A 20,086-nucleotide genomic window follows, 5' to 3' on the forward strand; every position below is an offset into this window, starting at 1 on the left:
CTGGCCCTGCCGTCCTCCTCCTCCTGGCTGGCCCTGCCGTCCTCCTCACGCTCAGCACGTCCAAGCCATGCTTCCCACCTTCCCCATGGACTCCCTCCCCCACCTCTGTGCCTCTTCTGGTTGAGGTGCCAGCATCCGCCCAGTTTTCACCCGTGAAAACCTGGGGATCATTTCTTTCCCACCGTCGTCCTGCCCCTCTGCACCCAAGCCCAGAGGGTCCCCTTTATTGGTGCGCTTGCTCCCCCTGGGATCAGAGCTGGAACGCTTCTGGGGAACGTTTGTTGTGGGGGCGCCCTCCAGCAAGGGTGGGGCTACCTAGGTGTGGACGTGGGTGTGCTGTGGTCACATTTCTCTCCCAGAGGGTCTCTGTGCTTGAGTGAACGGGAGGGCGTGCGGCAGGGAGGGTTTGCTGGGCTGAGGATGAGGGGTGGGGGAAGTGCCTTATCTGTGCCTGCGTGACACGGAGGTGCTGTGTTGCGGGTCGGTAGGATGTGGACAAGAGGAGGAATGGCTTCGGGGTGGGAAGGACGAGTTTTCTAAACACGTATTTCATTTTTGCTCCCCTCTTATCCTGGAAACCCGGAATATGTTTCTATTTGGTTTTCCTGGTAGCCTCTTACTGTCCTGAAGATCCAGACCAGGGTGGCTTTAGGGTGATCTAAGCTCACCTCCCAAACCCCCAGAGCCCGACGGGGCACGCCTCCCACTGTAGGACTTGGAGAATCCCCCTGGTGAGCCCCAGGCCTGGAGGGCGAAGCCACGAGGCAGGAGCGCTCTGGGTCTGCGGGGCCAGTGTTGGCACAGCCTGTCTGCCCTCCGTGAAGAGAACAGGGATGCTCTGAGAACGCCCTGTTACACATCTCGTCAGAATTGTACGCTTTCTCAGAAAGGACGAGTTCATTAGCTTTTGTCTCTTTATGGTCATACTGGTTAGCGAGGTATTTCTTAAAGAATTTGCAGTTAGGTTGTGTTAGGTTTATAAATGCATTTTAAAATTGGGGCGCCTGGGTGGCTCAGTCGGTTCAGCGTCCGACTTCGGCTCAGGTCACGATCTCGCGGTTCGTGGGTTCGAGCCCCGCGTCGGGCTCTGTGCTGACGGCTCGGAGCCTGGAGCCTGCTTCGGATTCTGTGTCTCCTTCCCTCTCTGCCTCTCCACCATTCACGCTCTGTCTACCCTTTCTCTCAGAAATAAGTAAACATTAAAAAAAAATTTAATTACATTTTAAAGTTAGCAACATTAAATGAATCTTAGAAAACATATTTTCCCAATCTATTTGCAAAATTCAAATTTGCTATTGAATTTTTTTGTTATGTGTTTGGTTTTTGCCTCCAGGAAATTGAAAAGGAAGACACTGATATAGAAAATGCTGGAACTGATGAATATACACCTTGTTTGGAAGATGATTTTGAAGTTTGTATAACAGTTAAAATTTTTCTCAGCTTAAAAATAATTTGTTCTTAAAATTTGCTTAAGTACAGTAACTTAATGGCTTCATTTCTCTCTCTTTGCTACTTTTACTCCACCTGTGTTTCATTTAGGCTTGTTACCAATAACAGGTGCTGGCGCCTGTCAGTGCCACCAGGTGATGGGGTTGAGTGATTTTACAGTTTAACCCATTAAGTGCACGGCATCCAAATGTGTGTGTATGTTTGAGTGAATGTACGTGTGAGTGGAGTGTGTGTATTTACTTACACTCTCACATTCTCAGCACAAAAACGTTTGCGTGCTTCTGTTGTTAAGAGCTGTCTGTGTATGTAAATCTATACAGTGCAGTTCATTTTTAGAGAATAAGGCAGCAGTCCATACAGATTTATAGCTCAGTGGTGTTGAAATCAGTTAACTATAAAAACCTTTCTTAGCCATAATGAGAATTTTGTCTGTTTTAAGTTCTAATTTGCATGTTTTGTTTCATATGAGTGTTGTTTAAGGTCGGTTTGTCTTAAAGGTTCCAGGGTGTAATTATCGTTTGTAGGACTACGAAGATGACTTTGAGGTTTGTGATGGAGATGATGATGTGTCAAATGAACTGGAACCAAAAGAGAAAATCGAAGAGCTTCCTCTGGCTAGAAAAAAGGAGATACAAGAAATTCAGGAAGCCATTAACGCAGAAAACGAAAGGATTGGCGAGTTGTCCTGCAAACTGTCTCAGAAGCGAGGTCTGACGGAGGGTGAGAGGGAGGCAGAGACAGGTGCGCATCTGTCTCAGGGGACAGTGGGTGCCCGAGCCTGCACGGTCCTTGTGGGTGGAATTCTTCTAATCTTAGGTGGCAGATGTGTGAGTGTCCCGTGCTCCCACGACGATGCCAGGCGACCGTAACGTGTGATAGGGACTGTCTTCGGGGAAAACAGCTGCACGCGGCCTCTGGTCAGCGCCTGCAGCCTGCGGGTGGCTGTGAGCACGTGTCAGCCTGTGGGTGCTCAGGCAGGAAGCGCCAGTCCTGGACGCGGCCCTGCTCCCCTTTCCCCGTCTGCAGCACGTGCCCTTGTTTTCTGAGGCCACTGTCTTTGACCTTCCACAAGGAAAGCGTGTCAGCAGGAGGCTCAGGGTGGGGGCAGCAGAGCCCAGGGCCAGCTCGGGGAGACGGGTTCAGGAATGTGGCCCTCCGAACCGGTCTCGAACACTCCTAAGTGAGCCCTTCTTTCTCGGATTTCCTGTGCAAAATTAGAAACGTGTCCAGCTCAAAAATTCTTGGTATCTCCACATGATAAATATTTTAAAAGTAGGAGTAAATATTTTAAAGTCACTGAAAGAGAATAAGTAATAATTAGTAATTAATACAACTAATTATGATTAGCAGTTAATATAGTCATCCGAGCATAAGTTAGGCAGAGAGCTTCTTATGCTCCTGTTTTGCATCCTGCTGCAGAGGTAGCAAAACTGAGATGGCCAGTGCAGACGTATAGAACGTTCTCCAGAGTTTGTAGAGAAACCAGTGTCTCTGAAGCCGGGGAAGCTGTCCTGTGTGAAAGAAGTGCTTCAGTTGTACAAAATAGCTTTTTTTGTTGTTTTTTTGTTTAGATGCAAACAGTTCCCCTTCCAGAGCCCCTGTTTGTGGAATTTTCATGGATTTTGCGACAGCCTCACGCCGACAGAAGAGTCGGACTCAGGCCCTTAAGCAAAAGTAGGTGTGTTGGGAATTTGTGAAGGGTATTAATGGAATTTTAATGTACTTCAACATAAAAAAAAAAATAGAGGCCTTCTTTCTTACTTTCACTACGGACTTTAGGTACATTTTTAGATTTGTGCTCCGCTTGTCCACGTTCAGACACCATGTTGCTAGTTAAGTGTGTGCACCTCTGTTTCTCCTGCGGCACCTGGGGGCTTTGCCCTAGGTTGGCTGCCACAGGGTCACAGTCGCGCATTCTCTGAACGCAGCGGACCCTTCTGCCTGTCCGGGGGCCGCTCCCACTCGAGGTCCATCGCCTAGTGCATCAGTTCCTCGGATGAGGAAGCTGAGAAACCTGGGACGGTTAAGGGTACGAAGGGTCGGTGACACGTACTGAGTGTGACTTTCCTTCCGTGCCTCAGGCACTGTGCTCCCTGTGTGGTAACTGCTTGGCTCCGCCCCTGCAGCCCCATTTTGTAGATGAGGAAAGTGAGGCTCCAGGTTGACATCTGGTGAGTGGTGGAGCTGAGTTTTGAACTCAGGACTACAAGACGTCACAGTCCAAGCTTATAATTACCGTACATTTACGAATCTGTACAGTCAGAAATTTATGAAAGTCAGAGGAGGTAGGCTCAAGTCAAGGGTCTATCATATTAAACTCAAATATGATTTAGGAGTAAATGTAAAAATTAAATATGTTTTTAAAAACTGTTTAAAATCCATCATACTATCTAGCTCAGTACATAGCCTTAGTAGGTGCTCAGTAAACTTTCCTGAATGAACAAATAAATCATGAATAATAAGTTTTCACATCATTTTTGTTGTCCTCATATTTTGGACCTCCTATTGAGGTAAGTAAAACCAGTTTTTGCCACTATGGCTAGGGTTTGTTTTTCCTTTAATCTCATTCAAGTCTTGGATACTCCATCTGGTTTAAAATAATTAAAAAAAAAAAAATTTTTTTTTTTTTAACGTTTATTTATTTTTGAGACAGAGAGAGACAAAACATGAACGGGGAAGGGTCAGAGAGAGCGGGAGACACAGAATTGGAAGCAGGCTCCAGGCTCTGAGCCATCAGCCCAGAGCCCGATGCGGGGCTCGAACTCACGGACCGCGAGATCGTGACCTGAGCCGAAGTCGGCCGCTTAACTGACTGAGCCACCCAGGCGCCCCTGGTTTAAAATAATTTTTATAAATTCAGAAACAGTCAGAACCACACAGTGTTCTTATGTTTAGGCATGTATATAAAGGTTGTATATATGTGTGTGTGTATATATATATATATATATTTGTGTGTGTGTGTGTGTGTGTATGAAGTTATATATATGTTTAGGCATCTATATAAAGGTAAGATAAAACTATATTTTACAAAGCAAGAAGATGAATATTTCCAAGTTCTGTATAGTGATTGTCATGGGCTCTAGGGGTTAGGGGTGCGTCAGGGAGGGGCCCTAAGTGGGTACAGGTTGCCCCTAGTTTTCGTGGTCCTGACATCAGGCAGCATGTCCTGGGACGTTACCATATCGTGATACCTCATGTGTACACATATTACATGCATTTTTTAAGCTCAGAAATTACACTAAATATGGGGGACTGGAGACAATAATTTGGGAAGATGGTGACAGTGGTCAGAGAATAAGGTTATGCAAAGGTGGCAGTTACTGGCAAAGCCCAAAATGGGTGCACAAGGAAGAAAGGGGCAGATCTCCTTTGCAAGGTGCCCAGGTGGTGGAGGACCATTCACCACCTGCAGACTGATCAGCACCTGTGTGGAAATCACAGAAAGGAAAGAAAGGAAACTGTGCCCAGGCCGAGCTCGTATTCCACTGGGGGTGAGCAGTGAAGACAGGGACTGGTCCCGGGCATGCCACGTTAGGGCGGCTGGAAGGAGGAGGCCAGAGGGAACCATGTGCCAGCAGTGTCTTGGCAGCCTCACCGGGCAGGAGGGGCGACGGGCCGGGTCATGTGATGCGTGGCCACGTCCTGTCTGGTCATCTCGGAAGAGTGGCCTAAAGGACAGCACACGCCGGGCCAGCTGTGCTCTGGCCACAGCCCAGGTGACATCACAGAATGTAACCCTTCTGGTTGAGACATCAATTCATGGAGTAAAGTAATTGCTGTCCATGAAATTTCTAGAGTGCACATATTGTAACTTTATTTTGTGTTCACTCAGGTGCACTGAATTAGAAGAATCAAAATTTGGTTCGTTCTGTTTTCGCATTGTTGATGCACATGACCGTGTTATTTTTAACAACTATTAAATACCTCAGACTCACACCCACACAAAAACTCGGTCTTTGACGGCTACCTACATCTGATCATAAGGTTCCTTGCACTCTCTCTGTCCTTCCCTTTGCATCCTATTCAATTTAACTTTTGTCTCGTTTCCAATTTTGAAGGGCACGCAGTACAAAACTGCTTCGGCTCATTGACTTGGATTTTTCACTCACTTTCTCTCTCTTGGACCTACCACCAGTAAATGAGTATGACATGTATATCAGAAACTTCGGGAGAAAAAACACCAAGCAGGTTAGTATAAGACGTATTCACGGGGTGACGGAATGCAGGTGGCGCACACTAAGGTGTACTTGAGCCGCCCCGTGTCTCGTCTCCGAACGCTAGAGCTTGGGGGTGGTGTGTGGAGGGGGTGGACTTGAGGAAGAAGGGACCCCTTTGTCACGTGGCTCTCACTAACCCGGAGCCCGTGCAGGCGTTCCCAGGGCTCCAGAGCAGGGGTGTATGGCCCACGTGGGACGGGGCACGCTCCCAGACTTGCAGATGGTTTATTTAAAGTCTGGCAGAACGTTACGTCTGTCGCGTTCCACCCGCCCTCCCACGCAGGTCTCCGGGTGCCAGGCCCCCGTCCCTGTTGGCCTTCCTCTCATTTACCTGTGGGTGCTTCATCGCCCGCGTCTGTTCTCTAGGGGACTCCTTCCCTCAGGACTTACGCTGTACCTCTCTCTTATTCCGGAGCTCTCTACCCACCCCGCACAACTAGTTACAGAGCCGTCCGACCTCCCAGCAGGGTTGTAAAGTGTCTGAAGTCAGGAATCACCTCTTAGGTTTCCGTTCTGTCCCCGATGGCGTCAGCAGTGAGCGGTGCTTGTGTTAGGTTCCTTCTGTCCCCGATGGCGTCAGCAGTGAGCGGTGCTTGTGTTAGGTTATCCATTCTGTCCCCGATGGCGTCAGCAGTGAGTGGGTGCCTGTGTTAGGTTATCCTTCTGTCCCCGATGGCGTCAGCAGTGAGCGGGTCTGGGGTGTGGTCGCCATCTGTCACAGGGTGGCGGGAAGAAGGTCACAGGGTGAAGCTCGGAAAGCTGGCTTCACAGATGGCTCCCTTAGGCCTGCAGTGGAGTATTTAGCTTCTTTGCTCATCGTCCTCATCTCACAGCTATTAGGAACAAAATGATCTTTGCCGAAGCACGTACCTGTTGGAAACCCGAGTTGTGTTTGGTTTTGCAGAGCCAGTAGGTTCTAAGAGGATAGGATGTTGCTGTGCTAGGTGGGAGTATTTTCTTTTTGTTTTTTTTAAGTTTACTTATTTCTTTTGAGAGAGAACATGCATGCGTGAGCAGGGGAGGGGCAGACAGAGAGAGGGATAGAGAGAGACAGAATCCCAAGCAGGCTCCATGCTGTCGGCACAGAGCCCAGTTCGGGGCTCGATTGCAGGAACCCTGAGATCATGACCCGACCTGAAATCAGGAGTCCGAGACTCAACCACCGGAGGAGCCTCCCAGGCACCCCCAGGGGGCACTGTTTCCAAACCAAAGCTAAATTGTTTTGCCCTGGATAAGGGAGTGTCTGTGTTGTGTGGACAGAGGTCCAAGCCCTTGGATTCCTGCCGGAAGACTTAAGTGGGGGGGACCTGCGCTCGAATAAAGACTAAGGATGGCGGGAGGGAAGTAGCCATCACGGAGCAGTTTCTTGAAAGGAAAGTTCACTCTCCAGGTGGGAGAGCCGTCAGCTTCCCCGCTGGAACCAGGCTGGAACCGCCCGGGTTGCTTTGGGTTTGGATGTTACTGGTCTCTCCGGGCTGGGAGGAGCTGGGAGGGGCTGGGGTGCTGCGGGGTGGTCTCTGAGGGTCGTGCTTCCGACCCTTGGGGGAACTCCTTCCCCAGACTGGGAGGGGGTCATCTGACCCTCCGAGGTTTGTGGGAAACTCGGGGCAGCCTTTCTCTGTCTGGGGAGGGCCTGTGCCCTCAGTGTGCATGCATCATGTCGAGTCTAGGGGTTCCCGGGGTGGGGTGGAGGAGGGCCGCGGGCTCTGGGTCTGTCAGCCCCAAGGCCTTGGAAGCCACGAGGTCAGGACCTTGAGCTCCAGGGTTTTAATGTGCAGCTTTCGCGTCATCACTGTTCTTGCCTCCAGCTGGTGCCTCACCCTTCCCTCCTAGGACTGGGGACTCTGCGTCCCTTCCAGCACCCTTCGCTGGTCTACCTGACAGTCTGGGGTGACTTTCTAAAACATTTGAGACCCAAGTGGTCTTTGCAAGATGGTTATTTATGTCTCGATACTTTTGGGGAAAGCAAGAAGACTCATTATTAACTTTACCATTTTTAATTTTTTTCCAGTAATGAGAAATTGCTCTGAAGTTGAGGTGTGGTGCTAATTCCAGCGTATCTTTTTGTTAAGGCATATGTTCAGTACAATGAAGATAATGTCGACAGAGACACCCAGACCGAAGAGGTAGAGACCAGGGGAGTGTGGAGCCAGCACCCGGGAGAGGGCACGGCCGTGTCAGGGGGTGAGCAAGCCTTTGCTCTTGACCGTTGAAAGGGCCGTGTCTTTACATTAATTTTGGTATTGTGTTCATGACCTTTCTTGTCCTTTCTTCTTAGACCTTTCTCTTGGGTTGGGTGGCTAGTGTGTGACAAGGGCAACACCCAGTATTCTCTACAAGCTTTAGGGAACCACTACCCTTAGTGCGGAGCTGGAGGCCCAGTCTGGGTCTTGACCAGGGTTTATAACACTTTTATTCCTCAACATCGGGAGAGTCCACGTTCCAAACAAGCACTTGTAAATGGGCTTTGGAGCCCTTTCTGCTCTTAAGTTGGGACCAGCCTGCCCTCATGTATTAGGTGCAGTCTGCAGGCGTGTCGCCTGGTACAGAGGGAAGGCCCAAAGGATACACGCCGTCCTGCTTGGTAACAGTTGCTTTCCCAGGACGTGACCCTGCGGCTGGGGCCCCAGCCGCCGCTTTCCTCAGGTGAGCTGTGTGGAGAGAAAAGAGGGGACCCGAACATGAGACTTATGTAATGATTGCATTGATGCCTTTATTCTCCTTGCTGCATTTCAGTAGGGTCCTGCGTACAGACTTTCTGTAAAACAAGATGCAGTTGTGTTTGAAAACACCGCGGTAGATCTAGAGAATGCAATGTAAAATTCTTCGACTTTTCCCTCCAGGGCTCTTAGCATTCGTTTCTAACAGCTCTTTGAACCCTAAGGTGTGTGAAACGTGATGGTAGTCGGTTGGTTCAGCACAGCCTGGTCTCTTTAGGGAGTGGCAGCGGAGACCCCTGTGACACTGGTGCCCCGAAGGTCAACACGCCCAGGCTGTCCCGCTTCCTTCGGGCCGCTTGCCAGGTACGCGCTGCCCTGTGTCCATCGCACCCTGGCCCCCGCGGGCACGTGTCCCACACGTGCGTGTCAGCTGCTTACATTTTAAAATAAATACAGACTAAAAAACAGATAGTAATATTAATTTGTCAAACAAATAATATTAAATGGTCAAGGCATACACTAGGGTGTTTGAAATTAGTAAATTCATAACTTTTCAACTGATTGTGGAAATTTACAAAATATACACAAAGATGAAGGGAAGGGTCTGTTGAAGCCCACGTCCGATTTTAGTTGTCACCTCATGGCTGGTGGTCTCATGGGAGCCCCTCCTCACCCCGCCCACCCCCAGCTGTTTCTACGCAGGCCACAGTCCCCACACAGGGGACTCGCTTCAGGGCGAGGCTCTTACAATAGCAGTACTCCTCAGAAGCATCAGGAAGGAAGTCACTCCTGTTTCCTCAGTTGTCTCCTGTGTCTGTGTCAGCAGCGAGTGTGGGTTTGGAGTAAGCCTGTGTCCATCTTCCATCTGGACGTATGGTAGTCACTCCCTCCCCCTGCTGTGTTACGGAGAGAGTCTTTGCCGTGGGAGATCGATCGTACTCCCGACGTAATTTTAAATTTTAGGGTGAGTTCACGGGGAGCGACGAGGAGAGCCGTTGTGAGCAGGGTGAAGCGGGGGGCTTGGGCTGGAGTAGGGGTGAGTGAGGACAGAGTGGGCCAGGTCAGGGGTCAGGGCCGGCCTGGCCCTCCCAGCTCTCCTTCGTTTTCTGCGGCTCGTCCTCCCCGCTGGTCCCGTCAGGTCTCCTGAATCTGCCATGTCTCCCTTTCCCGTCATCACCCTACACGTGACCTATTAGAGCTGTTCCGTTGACTTCCTGCTCAGTGTGTCCTCATGGGGCCCCGGGAGTCAGCGTGCTGTGTGTACGACATTCTTTACAGCCCTTTCTTAGACAAGACAACGGAGGTGGCCAGCCTTTTTCCTCCTGTTATTTTTAGCACGGTGTTTACCGTAAAAAATGACATCTAACGTTAAATAATAACGGCTGTCCTGTGGGGTTCACATTAATGGAACTTTACCTGTTAGTTTCTGTTATTGCTCGGAAAGGGCAACCTAGTTTGAAGTTTCATTCTGTTCATCTCCGTGATGCCTTGGAGTTAAACAGTTGTTTTCAGAGATGGAGGCACAACGTTATGATTTGTGTGTTTTGTTTTTTTCTCGTGAGAGTGAATACGTTCGAAATGTTCACGAGAGACCGTTCACTGTCTCTGAAAGGTGATTGCGGTTTTGCTGGAAGAGGACCGTATGGCAGCGGAGCCCAGCTGGAGCCCCGCAGCACAGGACAGCGCCCTGCGTATCAGTGACAGCGCCTCCCAGCTGAATACCAGCCTGCCGTTCCTCCAGAGTAAGGGGCTGACCTCCGCGCGCTTTTAAGTCTAATCCCCAGCGTTTCTGCTGGAATAACCGTCTTTACTGTGGCATCCTGTGTTAGCATCATGGGAATTAGATTCGGCATCTGTGAACTCTGACGGGCAAGGTCGGTTTTTGTGTAAATGTGCGTTAGAGTCACGTGGACACCCGCCGGAGGCGATGGCGGGGGGGGGGGGGGGGGTGTGGTGCCATAGTTAAAAGTGGAAGCTGAGGTTCTGTGTGTTTGTTTGAAATCGTATTTCTTTTTCAGTCCTGTTCCTGGGCTTCTCTTGGTTTCTTGGAGTGGGGGGGCCCTGGGGAGCTGCACGAGGGGGTGTTCAGTGAGCGCCCTCCGCTGGCCCCGGGGCACCACGTGCTGAGCAGAGGACGCCCGGCCGCCACGCACGTGGGACCGTCTCAGTGACTTCAAACAAGCTGCATTTGCATGGCCACATTTCTGTTTCTTGAGCTGGTCACCTCTTTGCTTTGGTTCCGGCTGGTGAGGCGGTGGCCCCACCCTGGTCCTGGTCTTTGTGAGGAGGGAGAGGAAGGCTATTCGTTTAGTTTATTAAATAGTTTGTTTATTGTGCCGTACTTACACAGAAATAGTGTGCCTCGTAGAAAGAATAAAAATGTATTCAGAGTTCTAGCTGACAGCAAATAAAACTCCATGTTTTACTCGGGGAGGCCAGCGGCCGGCCTCGCCGGGTGCTCCCAGGCCTGGGGGAAGCCTGGGTGCCACTTGATCTAGATGTTTCTTCTGTCCTGCCTGCTGTTTAGACATTTCGATTCACGTTTGTTCCTTTGCATTTAACATTAACAAAAGTGGAATTATTAGTTAAAAAAACAACAACTCATGTTCTTTAGAGTTTTTTGTTTTTAAAAGGTAAGAGTTACTTTACTGGAAAAATAGGGAATCACTGTATCTACAGTGTTCAAAACATGCATGTTCACACTCCCACACCCCTCCTCATCCCAGTAAATGGGAGTGAAAGATGTACTTTTTCTGGGAGCTGGTGAGTGACAGCAGCTTTACAAAACCAGAGGGAGCTTGGGTTATATACATGCATCTAGAACCCTTTGTGAGAGACACATGAGGCACGTTTGTTCTCACAGGACAGGGCCCCTTGGTGTGGTGGGTGCGAGTTGGCCGTGTGAACAGTGTGGCGGTTTTTCTTGTTTGTTTTGTGTTCCAGTGGCATGGATTTTGAGATACCAGAAGGAAAATGGGATCAGATGACAGATGTCTGACAGAGTGAGGAGTTGTCTCACCTGTGAACCTGGGACTTGGTCACATTATGCCCCAGTCTGTTCCCCTCACGGATCCGGGCAGTGCTGTCCTCACTGTTCACACACCTGCCACAGAATGATGTGGCCAACACTGGCCTGCACTTTCTTTCATCTAAGTGGACGGAAGTCCTGCCCTCCGGTGGCGGGGGGGGGGGTGTCACACAGACAAAAGCTGGAGAAAAAGTGAATGTGACTCGTCACAGGGGGAAGGAAAACACAGCTGGGAGGAGAGGGAGTGTCCGGGCCAGCTGGTGTGAAATGGCCTTGCTGTGTGAAAGCCACACGCACCGAGAGTCTCAGCAAGGCATGAAAGGGACCCACTGAGGTGACCTGACTCTAGGTCACCTCCGGGTGACGTGGTTCTCTGGGAGTAGCTAGTAGATAAAGCGTGGCCTGCACCGAACGTTAGTAAAACCTTGAGGCCCGCTTGAGCCTTTTTCAGGAAGAGGCCACTTGATAAAACCCAGATTTCAGGCACGGGCCGCTTTGAGAGGATTATGTTTGTTTCTTCATTAAGGGGGTATTTATTTGAATATTTGTAAAAAAAGTGTTTATTTTGAGAGAGGGAGAGAGAGTCTAGTGCAGGAGCAGCAGAGGGGCAGAGAGAGAGAGAAAGAGAGGGAGAGAATCCCAAGCAGGCTTCACGCTCAGTGTGGAGCCGGATGTGGGGCTCGATCTTATGACTGTGGGTTCGTGACCTGAGCCGATATCAAGAGCTGGGCGCGTAAGCGACTGAGCCACCCTGGTGCCCCTATTTGAATATTTTTAAGTGTGTTAATTGAACATGGATTCTGGAAGACACTAAAATGCAGAAGTACTTTTCTCATTTTCCCCCCCAGATCGGAAAGTGTCCTGCTTATGTGCCTCTCAGGTGCAGAGGCAGACAGTGGTATCTGTCCACGGGCCGCCTGGAGCAGCATTTGATCCCGCGCTGGATGGCAGATACGTGCTGTGTGTGTGGGATATCTGGCAGCCTTCAGGGCCGCAGAAGGTCCTGATATGTGAGTCAGAGGTACAGCTCCGGAAGTTGTAGGTTTGTATGAGAGGAGGGGTGGGGTGTCAGGGGGCCAGCAACACAGGACTACAGGGACGTTCAAGGTCATTTCTTTCTCTCCCTGGCCATCCTTCGCTATGTGCAGGTGTGACGGGACACGTGCACGTGTCTGTTTTGACTCTAGAAACTCTTAAAGGATCAACAAAGACTGAAGAGATCCAGGGTTATCACGGCCTTCCATTGGGGATAAAGATGCCGGCCACCCTCGGCATGGCTCTGGGACCCCAAAAGTGTCCTGTTGGCTTGCACTGTTTGAGTCATGGATATTTTAGGGGTTTCTTAACGGGCTTAAGGTTTTTGGAGTCTTCGGTCTCCTGCCTCTCCCAGCTCCTCATCACCAGGGCTGTGGCCGAGCTCCACACGGGTACAGTGGGAGAGCCGGCCTTTTGCATTTTCCTGTTCATCTGCTCCTTGACCTCAGAGTCCTCCATTCTCACCAAGGCTGGCGGAAAGACTAACTTATAGGTGTCAGGTTTCGGGGCTCAAAAGGCAGGTTTTATAATATAGGTTATAAATAAAATGACGAAAGAGAGCTTTGCCATCCTGGGCCCGGCTACTTGGGTTAAATGGAGAGGGGTTGTGGTGCCCTGTTGTGTGCGAGGCCCCCGTGTCTGTGCCCCCCAGTCCCGCGAGGGTGGCTCATCCTCCCCGCTTTCCACCTGGCGCTGATGCGGACTCACGCCTGCTACTGTGAACCCCAGCTTCCAGGTGGAGGGTTCACGGGGGCAGCATGGGAAATGGAGAGGGCTGGTGCTTCTGTGACCGTGGCCTCATGTTTTCAGACTCCGGCTTTCTGTGTGTGTCATTCCAGGTCACGTGTTGCTGCTTTAGCCCTCTTAAAGCGTTTTTACTGTTTGCCGGAACAGTGCACGGCTCAGTCCTCGTGTGGGACCTACGAGAAGACTCCAGAATACATCACTATGTGAAGCTGGGTGACTGCTTCTGGACGTTCAGGACAGCAACGTTTTCTACTGGTCAGTGACACCCACCTGCCTGTCCGGTGTCTTCTAGAAAAGCCGTGACAGATTTTAGGAACATCTGTAGTTTGTTTGAATTTATTCATTCAGATTGCCCCAGGGGGTGGGGTCTGACCTACAAGCAAAAGAGGCATTTGGCAAATAGTAAAAACAAAAATCCACCTAGGCCCTGCTTAGCTGGTGGCCAACAAGATTGGAATGCTCTTTCATGTTAATTTCTGGATTCCAGTTCTCAATGAAATAACTTTTAGTTTTAAATTAGCTTAAGGCATGTCGGTATGTGTGTGTTCCATGGCTTAGTTAACCCCCCTAATGCTTAAAGTACATGGCAAGTTATTCACTTCTTGGGGGATGAAAGAATCCTGAACATCTGCATCTGCCAAGATCTTTAGATTAACAGGAATCCTTCCTGCCATGCCATTGCAGCCACAGCCAACCACCCCAGCCAACCACCACAACCACCCACCACAACAAACGACCACAGCCACTCACCACAACGGCCAACCATCACAACCACCACCATAACCAACCACCACAACCGGTCACCACAACCACCACCACAACAAACTTCCACAACCACCCACAGCAACCAACCACCATAGCCAGCCATCACAACCACCACCACAACCACCCACCACAACAACCAACTACCACCACCAACCATCACAGCCACCATGACCAACTACCATAACCACTCACCACAACCACCCACCACAACAACCAACTACCACAACCACCCGTCACAACCAACCACCTCAACCATCATAACAGACAACCACCCACCACCACAACCAACTACCACAACCAACCACCACCACAATCAACTACCATAACTACTCACCCCAACCACCCACAGCAACCAACTACCACAACCAACCACCACAACCGCCCACCACAACAACCACCACAACCAACCATCACAACCAACCACCTCAACCATCATAACAGACACCCACCACCACAATAAACTACCACAACCACCCACCACAACAACCATCACAACCAACCACCACAACCACCACAGCTACCCACTACCACAACCAACTACTACAACCACCCACCACAACAACCAGCTACCATAACCACCCACTACAACCACCATAACAGACGACCACAACCACCACAATAAACTACCACAACCACCCACCACAACCATCCATTACAACAAACTACTACAACCACCCACCACAGCCACCACCACAACCAACTACCACAACCACACACAACTACCACAACCACCCACAATAACCAAGTGCCACAACCAACCAGCACAGCAACCAATCACCACAACCACCACCATACTTGACCACCATAACCACCAAGCCTTGGTAGACACTCTGTGTTCTGGGGCTTCCTCAGTAGCCCCGGTGTTTTGCAGACATTGATTGCGTAATGCCTGTCTTGGCTTGCTTCCCCTCTGCTCAGGGGGAGCAGAAGCTTGTCCCCGGTCACACTAACTTCATGGCAGGGCCTGCGCTCAGACCCCATTGTCTTCAGTGTGTCTTTCTTTCTGTTCCTGCCCTGTACTCCACCTGCACTTGGTTTCCCATCTCCCCTTTCCCACCAGCCACTAATCAGTTTTCTGTCTCCATAGTTCTACTTTTTCCGGATGTCGAATAAATGGAACCATGCGAATGCAGATCCTTGAGTCTGGCTTCTTTCACTTAGCATCCTGCATGTATGGGTCGTGGTGCTGCTCTGTACACCAGCAGCTCACTCCTCCACTGCGTGTACCATGTTGTTGACTCGCCCACCGGGTGATGAGCATTTGGTTAATTCCAGTTGTTGGCGACTGTGAATAGAGCGTGCATCAAGGGGCCTGTACCACGCTGCTTGGACCATTTTGTAGTCCCAGCAAACTGTGAGCCCCAGGTGCCCACCGTGCTACCAGGTTTTTAGCCATTCAGATGGGTGTGTAGTTGTGTCTCATTGTGGTTTTAATGTGCGTTGCCTGATGATATATGACAAATGGAGACTTTTCGTAGTCTTTTCTGCCACGGTGTGTCTTCTTCAGGGACGTGTCCTTTCAGGTGTTTCGCACATTTTTAACAGTGATTTGTTGCCTTCTTATTGTTGAGTTTTAAGAGTGTTTGTTTGTTTGTTTGTTTTTGGTTTTTTGGTTTTTTGGTTTTGTTTGGTTTGGGGTTTTTTTGGGGTAACGGTCCTTTATCAGGGGTGTCTTTGCTGGTATTTTTCCCAGGCTGTGGCTCGTCTTCTCATTTCTTACCAAGTGACCTTTAAACTTTCTGTTCCCAGTCTCCCTCCATGAGAGTTTAATACGACACATGCTGCATATCTGTTTACACAGTATACGCATAACTGTGTTTTATACCATTTACTGGTTATTTTACCAGTAAAAGATGGGTTTATTTGGGAATGGCAGAGAGTTGCAGTCTAGGACAAGCATGCTACGGCAGAACCATGGGCAAGTCCAATAGACGAGAGGCACGTTATTTTATGGAGAAGGAGGAAGTTGGGAGGGTCGTTTTGAAGGGAAGCCTGTTGGAGGAAAGCAGGGGTTCAGGGCGATGAGGGGTCTCACTGGCTGAACTGTAGGAGTGGTGGGTTTCCTGTAGGAGCCACAGTGCACACTTTCCCCTGGTGGGGCCCGTGCCTGGTGGTTCTGTCTGTGGAGGGTTCTGATATTGGGTCTGTAACCAGTGGTTGTTCTGTGATTGACACTGAGTGGTGGGCTCCCCCTTCCAGCCTCCCCTCCTGGCCTCCCCAGTCCCTTTAGTCATTTTCATAATGCATGCAAAATGTTGTTTGGCCCCCCGACAACCAATTTTTGCCTCTTTGGTGGCAATGTTGCTGCTGTTGAGAATGTTTGAGTTATAGGTACCTTATGGGTTTGATGCTGTTACAAAAGTTAGCTTTTAAAAATGTGCATGTTTTTGGGGCACCTGGGTGGCTCAGTCGGTTAAGCGTCTGACTTTGGCTCAGGTCATGATCTCACTGTTTGTGGGGTCGAGCCCCGCATCAGGCGCTGTGCAGACAGCTCAGAGCCTGGAGCCTGTTTCAGATTCTGTGTCTCCTTTCCCCTCCCCTGCTCATGCTCTCTGTCTCAATACTAAATAAACATTTTTTAAAAATGTGTATTTTTTCTAATTGCTCTCAATGTTACTAATTAATATTTGAATTCACCATGTTCTAAACACTGAACTATATGTTTTTTTAATTTTATTTTAACATCTATTCATCCCTGAGAGTGAGAGAGACAGAACATGAGCAGGGGAGGGGCAGAGAGAGAGGGAGACACAGAATCCGAAGCAGGCTCCAGGCTCTGAGCTATCTGCACAGAGACGACGTGGGGCTCTAACTTACAGATGGTGAGATCATGACCTGACCAAAGTCAGATGCTTAACCGACTGAGCCACCCAGGTGCCCCCTGAACTATAGTTTTTAAACTATATGCAGGCAGGGCACCTGGAGTCTGTGTCTCCCTCTGTCTCTGTCCCTGCCCTCCTCTGTCTCTCTCTCTGTCAAAAATAAAAAAAAGAAACATTAAAAAAAAATTTAGACTATATACGGAGATGTTACTCTATTAAAACACCTCCTTCATTTTCTTTTGCCAGCTAAATATTGTCACTGGAACCAGCCAAGTTTCACTAAGCTCCCAGTGCTGGGAGAACCATGGAGCTTCTGACCCAGGCTGTGCATGCCACCCCCTCGCCCCAGCACGGCCCCTCCCAGTGTCGTCCTCCTGCAGGCCCCTCCAATGTGTGCCTCTGCAGTGTGGCTCCCCAGTACACATCCTACCCAGTGCACAACCCCCTCCCAGTGTGGCCCCCTACTGTACAGCCCCCCAGTATGTGACCCTGCCAGTGTGCTCCTCTCCAGCATTTTCCCCACCCCCAGCTGGCATCTGTTTAGTGGGCAGCCCCCTTCCAGTGTGGTCCCCCTAGTGCACAGCTCCCCCCAGCATGCGGTCCCCCCAGTGCATAGGCCACCCCCTTCCTCAAGCTCCGTGAACTGGAACCTTGTCCGTTCTTCACCAGTTTTTTTTCCAGGGTTCAGCCCCAGCTCCCATCTTATTTCTTGCTATTTTCTTTCTTTTTTTCCTTTTTTTAATATTTATTTTTTAGAGAGAGAGACAGAGACAGAGACAGAGCATGAGCAGGGGAGGGGCAGAGAGAGAGGGAGACACAGAAGTTGAAGAGGGCTCCAGGCTCTGAGCTGTCAGCATAGAGCCCGACGTGGGACTTGAACTCGTGAACCGCTAGTTCATGACTTGAGCCGAAGTCTGACGCTTAACCGACTGAGCCACCCAGGTGCCCCAATTTCTTGTTATTTTCTATCCATTTCTACACTGAGTTTCTGATTTCAGGTGTTTTTGTTCATTTGCTTGCTTACTTTAAGTACATTTCCAAAAGCGTTTTGAAGCGAGGTGCTGCAACATGGACTGTTGAACTCTGGGCTTCTGTTCAGTGCTCGTTTGGGGGTGAGAGAATTTTCATCTGCTCAAATGCTTTGATTTGCACTTGTATTTTCTTCTTACAGCAGTTCTCAGTGGAGTTTGTCTTGATTTTTTTCTTACTCTTGCACATTCGGTAGATGGATATTCTAGGTCAAAGGAACTTCATTCCATTAGTGTGTGAATTGTCCTTTCTTTACTGGGTGGTGCGCTCTGGGTGGGGCCGGAGAGTGTCCCTGCTCCCTGTGCTGCTGTGGCTCATCCCTCCTGTGGGGCTTCACTTTCCACTCTGCCCGTCCCTGCGGCTGGGGCGTGGCCCCCCAGGCCCTGCCCGGGCAGTTGTATTTACTCTCTGCGGGCGCTTTTGTCTGGTTTCTGTCTGCCTTTGACTCCCTCTCAGTGTCTTAACCTCACGCCTGCCCTCCGCGCCTGTAGACCCGCAGAAACGCAGCGGCTGGTTGGAATCCGTCCCCCTCTCCCTCCTTACAGGTGTTTTGAGGTCTGTGATGCCTCATGGTAGTGCCAGAAGCGGGGCCCACACATCATCTTACTTGTGGTTTTGTGGCATTGGTGGAGGCTATAACCCCACATAACATCTGTTGTACTTTTGTGACTTACTATTCACATGTGGTCCTGTGTGCTTTAAACCCTAGACGGCCTCCTGACTTCAGTAAACCACCGCGGTCCCGTTCAAGCCGTAGAACCCATCTCCACGTCTGTCTACAAAAAACAGAGTTTTGTGCTTTCCCCCTTTTCTACCCAAGAAGGTGTGTGATCTTTCACCTCCACAAAACCCTTGCATCAAGTTACGAAATGTGGTTTCCTTGTTCACAAGCCATTTCTCTGTTTCTGTTTCCACTAGAAATGTCAGGTTTGTCGTTCCACGTTGCTTCCCTGGAGGAGAGTGGGGTTCTCAACGTTTGGGTGAGTAGGACGTGCCCAGGACGCATGCAGGGCAGCACCAACTGCGTGCACGGGCTCTCTGAGCCGCTAGTTTACGTGGGAGTCCGGGGGGTGCTACGTGCCTAGTGTCGGACGGCGACATGCCTGTCTAGGACGGGAAAACTGAGGGTCCGGCTGGATTGGCTGGGCGCCTCCGACAGGGGTTCGTGGGGGAGTACGAGGAGCGGCAGGGGACGCGGTCTTGGGGGCCGCGCCGCTGGCCAGTGTGAGTGAGGAGAAGTGAAAACAGGTCAAAGAAAGGGATTCCCGACATTTAAATACCAGTTCTCAAGGCAGCGAGCAGTCTTGTCTGGAGCAGGTCCGTATTCAGCACCGAATGCCACACGCTGTCTTGATTGGAGCGGCTCTGTGCTTAGGTTGCACCCTGGCGCCCGGACACTCATTTCCACGCTCTGTTTGCAGGTGGTGGTTGAACTACCGAAGGCAGATCTCGCAGGCTCACTAAGTGACTTAGGTAACTATGAAATACAAAAACTCATTTTAGTCAATGTTTTCTAGAATGAGTGGAGATTAAAGAAAGGTACTGGCAACCTCTTTGAAAAATAAGTACTTCGCTACCTGAAAAAGGAACGTTAGCGTTCTGTATCGCATGACCTTGTCGGCCAGTGGATCGGCCCCTCGGTGTGATTAAGCCATAGTGCTTGCAGCTGACGATGTTCTCATTTCTGTCTCCGCCTGTGTCGTTCTTCTCTGTTCTCTTTGCCCCTTCCGTTCACTCAGGAGTCTCAGTCCTTGAGCGCACATTCAGGCCGTCTTCCCTTTGGTTTTGACACGTCAGTCCCCTCCGTACGACTCCCCAGGGGCTCTCAGAGCCCGGCGTGGGTGGAGGGTTCGTCCTGGTGCCTGGGGAGCCGCAGCATTTACTGAGCCAGCCTTGGGCTCGCTGCGCAGGAGAACCGGACGAGAGGCCCCCCCAGGAGTCCCAGGCAAGGCTGTACTGGGGCCTGTGCTCCAAAAAGAAGGTGTGTGAACGAAGGGTCCTCGGGCTGGCTCCACAGGAGGGGCTGGCAAGAACTTCAAAGAAACTTTGGTGGGAAAAGGGTGCTGTCTGAACAGGCGGGAAGGGAGGGGGGCGGGCGGGGTTGTGTATGGGGGCTTGTGCACTTACAGGTCATGCTTAGTGCTTCTTCCTACACCGTGTGTCTAATTAGCATGTTAAACCCCACCCCTGGGTGTGGCTTTTAGTATCATAATGAGGGGAGAGTCCTGAAAGTTCATCGCTGGGGTCCATCTTGGCTCAGACTGGTTTGGTCTGGTTCTCACAGCTGAACTTCCTGTTTTTGTGCTGGAGGGTTAGCATGGAGTCTGAACTGGA

General features: G+C 50.3%; 1 protein-coding gene and 1 long non-coding RNA gene across 7 annotated transcripts in view; one reads left to right on the plus strand and one right to left on the minus strand.

Moving 5' to 3' along the window:
- Positions 1-20,086, plus strand: part of DYNC2I1 (dynein 2 intermediate chain 1) — a 57,701-nt gene that overhangs the window by 26,827 nt on the left and 10,788 nt on the right. For 3 of the 5 annotated variants that reach the window (XM_049642217.1, XM_049642222.1, XM_049642221.1), the window contains 12 exons: positions 1,334-1,411; positions 1,974-2,190; positions 3,021-3,123; positions 5,508-5,637; positions 7,739-7,850; positions 8,604-8,689; positions 9,939-10,068; positions 12,203-12,375; positions 13,229-13,391; positions 18,462-18,575; positions 18,671-18,732; positions 19,174-19,225. In XM_049642217.1, the coding sequence (XP_049498174.1) occupies positions 1,334-1,411; positions 1,974-2,190; positions 3,021-3,123; positions 5,508-5,637; positions 7,739-7,850; positions 8,604-8,689; positions 9,939-10,068; positions 12,203-12,375; positions 13,229-13,391; positions 18,462-18,575; positions 18,671-18,732; positions 19,174-19,225 (1,420 nt within the window). The remainder of the gene's footprint in view (positions 1-1,333; positions 1,412-1,973; positions 2,191-3,020; positions 3,124-5,507; positions 5,638-7,738; positions 7,851-8,603; positions 8,690-9,938; positions 10,069-12,202; positions 12,376-13,228; positions 13,392-18,461; positions 18,576-18,670; positions 18,733-19,173; positions 19,226-20,086) is intronic. The other 2 variants (XM_049642218.1, XM_049642220.1) reach the window with 2 other exon arrangements.
- LOC125930352 (uncharacterized) lies at positions 17,456-19,957 on the minus strand. Of its 2 annotated transcripts, XR_007460167.1 has the most exons (3): positions 19,330-19,914; positions 18,427-19,229; positions 17,456-17,957 (listed from the first exon to the last, which is right to left on the minus strand). It is a non-coding gene; the product is annotated as an uncharacterized LOC125930352 (long non-coding RNA). The 2 variants fall into 2 exon arrangements; XR_007460166.1 differs by lacking the exon at positions 17,456-17,957 and having other exon boundaries at positions 19,002-19,229; positions 19,330-19,957.

This window comes from Panthera uncia, chromosome A2, assembly GCF_023721935.1.
Source record: "Panthera uncia isolate 11264 chromosome A2, Puncia_PCG_1.0, whole genome shotgun sequence".
Lineage (NCBI taxonomy): Eukaryota > Metazoa > Chordata > Mammalia > Carnivora > Felidae > Panthera > Panthera uncia.